This window comes from Arachis ipaensis, chromosome B09 (genome assembly GCF_000816755.2).
Source record: "Arachis ipaensis cultivar K30076 chromosome B09, Araip1.1, whole genome shotgun sequence".
Classification (NCBI taxonomy): domain Eukaryota; kingdom Viridiplantae; phylum Streptophyta; class Magnoliopsida; order Fabales; family Fabaceae; genus Arachis; species Arachis ipaensis.
Window position 1 is genome coordinate 135,922,099 of NC_029793.2, and position 1,684 is coordinate 135,923,782.

Below are 1,684 nucleotides of genomic sequence, written 5' to 3' on the forward strand. Positions count from 1 at the left end.
ACACGTCTTATCGAACCAATTGTAGCTGTTTTAAATTCACTGATGGAGTTTTTGTTGTAACCATGACCAATATATGTAGTCTCTTCTCAATATATCTTAAACTACCTTTAAAAGGGCTTTATTTTTGTCATGTTCATATTACAGGTGCTTCTAAACAGAAAGAAGGAGTTCCAGTGGCAAAGGCTTTCCCTATTCTTGAGAGTAGGGGCAACTAGGTAAGTCAAAATAGCAGTCGTCTGAGGCGATTCTGTAGTTCCTGTGTCCTTCTCCCACTCTCACCTTCAAGCGAATATAACTCGTACTCTCGACCAAGCTCCTTGTTCCCTCCAGTTTTTTAAATCCTAGTATTTAATTCTTCTGATACCATGTCAGGAAAGCCTTGCAACAAGTAGCGTCAAACGGCGAGATATCCCTTGATAATTCACTGAATAAGGGCACTGATACATTTGATGTTGCATACTTGGTCTTGAGACTTTTGCCATCCAAAGATGGTGTAGTTCTAAGAAGACTCCTCATGACTGCTGTGAGTTCCTCTAAGATTTGTGTGGACACTTCATTCAACATTGAGCATTTTAAGATTTGTGTGGCCCACAATTAAAAAAATATATTCACTAAAATACTTATTTGCACGGAATGAACAGAATGGAGCTTCATTGATCAAAGCAATGGTCTCGAAGGAAGGGAAGTTCTTCCGCGAACAACTTTGCAAGATCATCACAGATGCAATGTGCCAATGGATGATTAAATTATTTGGACAAGGAATTACAGCTGCTCACTTTTCCCCTAGCAACCGAGAACCAGGTCTCTCCCCTAGATCGTCCGTTCCTGCATACGACTATAACTCCCTCTTTAGGGATCGGCGACTAAGGTTGATATTCTCCCATATTCTAAAATCCGCAAGCAGCGATAAAATACTGATGCTGCGGTTCTGCTTGGCTTCTATGGTTATTATGATCAAGGCTTCAACGATGGCTTGCCACCGGGCGATTATGCTCCTTTCCGAAGCTTACTTGGTCCCATTATTCGACACTCCGAAGAGATATGCAGTCAGTACATGATATCTTATTCGAACTTATAGAGAGCATTCTTATCTTTTACTCACTTCTAACAAGAGTAACTGTATTTATAGTGTAGTTGAATGTTTTGGCTTTGGGGCCAATGTGAAGAAATATAGGCATAGGATTACACAGTGTTGTAGTTACATTTCCTTTATATATATATATATGTGGGGAAATATCTTTACACTCTGGGTTTATGTTGCTATTGTCCAGAACTAGATTAACCTACGAGTATGTACAGTATCATGCAAATTGCAAAGTTTAATAAAGTGCTTCTTGAAGACTAGACTTTGACTGCCTGAAGAGATTTGTGTAGCTTAGCATACAAGAACAGAAAAGAGAAAGAAGAGAAATGAAATGTTTACTCATTCAATGAATGATCTCATTGACAATTGTCTTCTCTGATTACATCAATAGGAACTCATCCTTATATAGGCTTGAGACACAATAACAGACTTAATTAATATCCTAACTACCTGCATAACAGACTCAGCAACTTGTATGTCAAGTTACTGCTTTATCCTTTGACTCTGTCATTCTTATTCCTGTTACTACCAATATTCTATTGTATGTGTCAGTCATCAGTATAAATAGTTTACAGGCATCAACTTAAGGTATATATTTTT

General features: G+C 38.1%; 1 protein-coding gene across 1 annotated transcript in view; it reads left to right on the forward strand.

Moving 5' to 3' along the window:
• LOC107618131 (uncharacterized protein slr1919) overlaps nucleotides 1-1,357 on the forward strand; it is a gene marked incomplete in the record, with an annotated part of 7,171 nt that extends 5,814 nt beyond the window's left edge. The window contains 3 exon segments of the mRNA XM_016320087.2: nucleotides 145-215; nucleotides 373-523; nucleotides 642-1,357. Coding sequence (XP_016175573.1) covers nucleotides 145-215; nucleotides 373-523; nucleotides 642-1,058 — 639 coding nt within the window.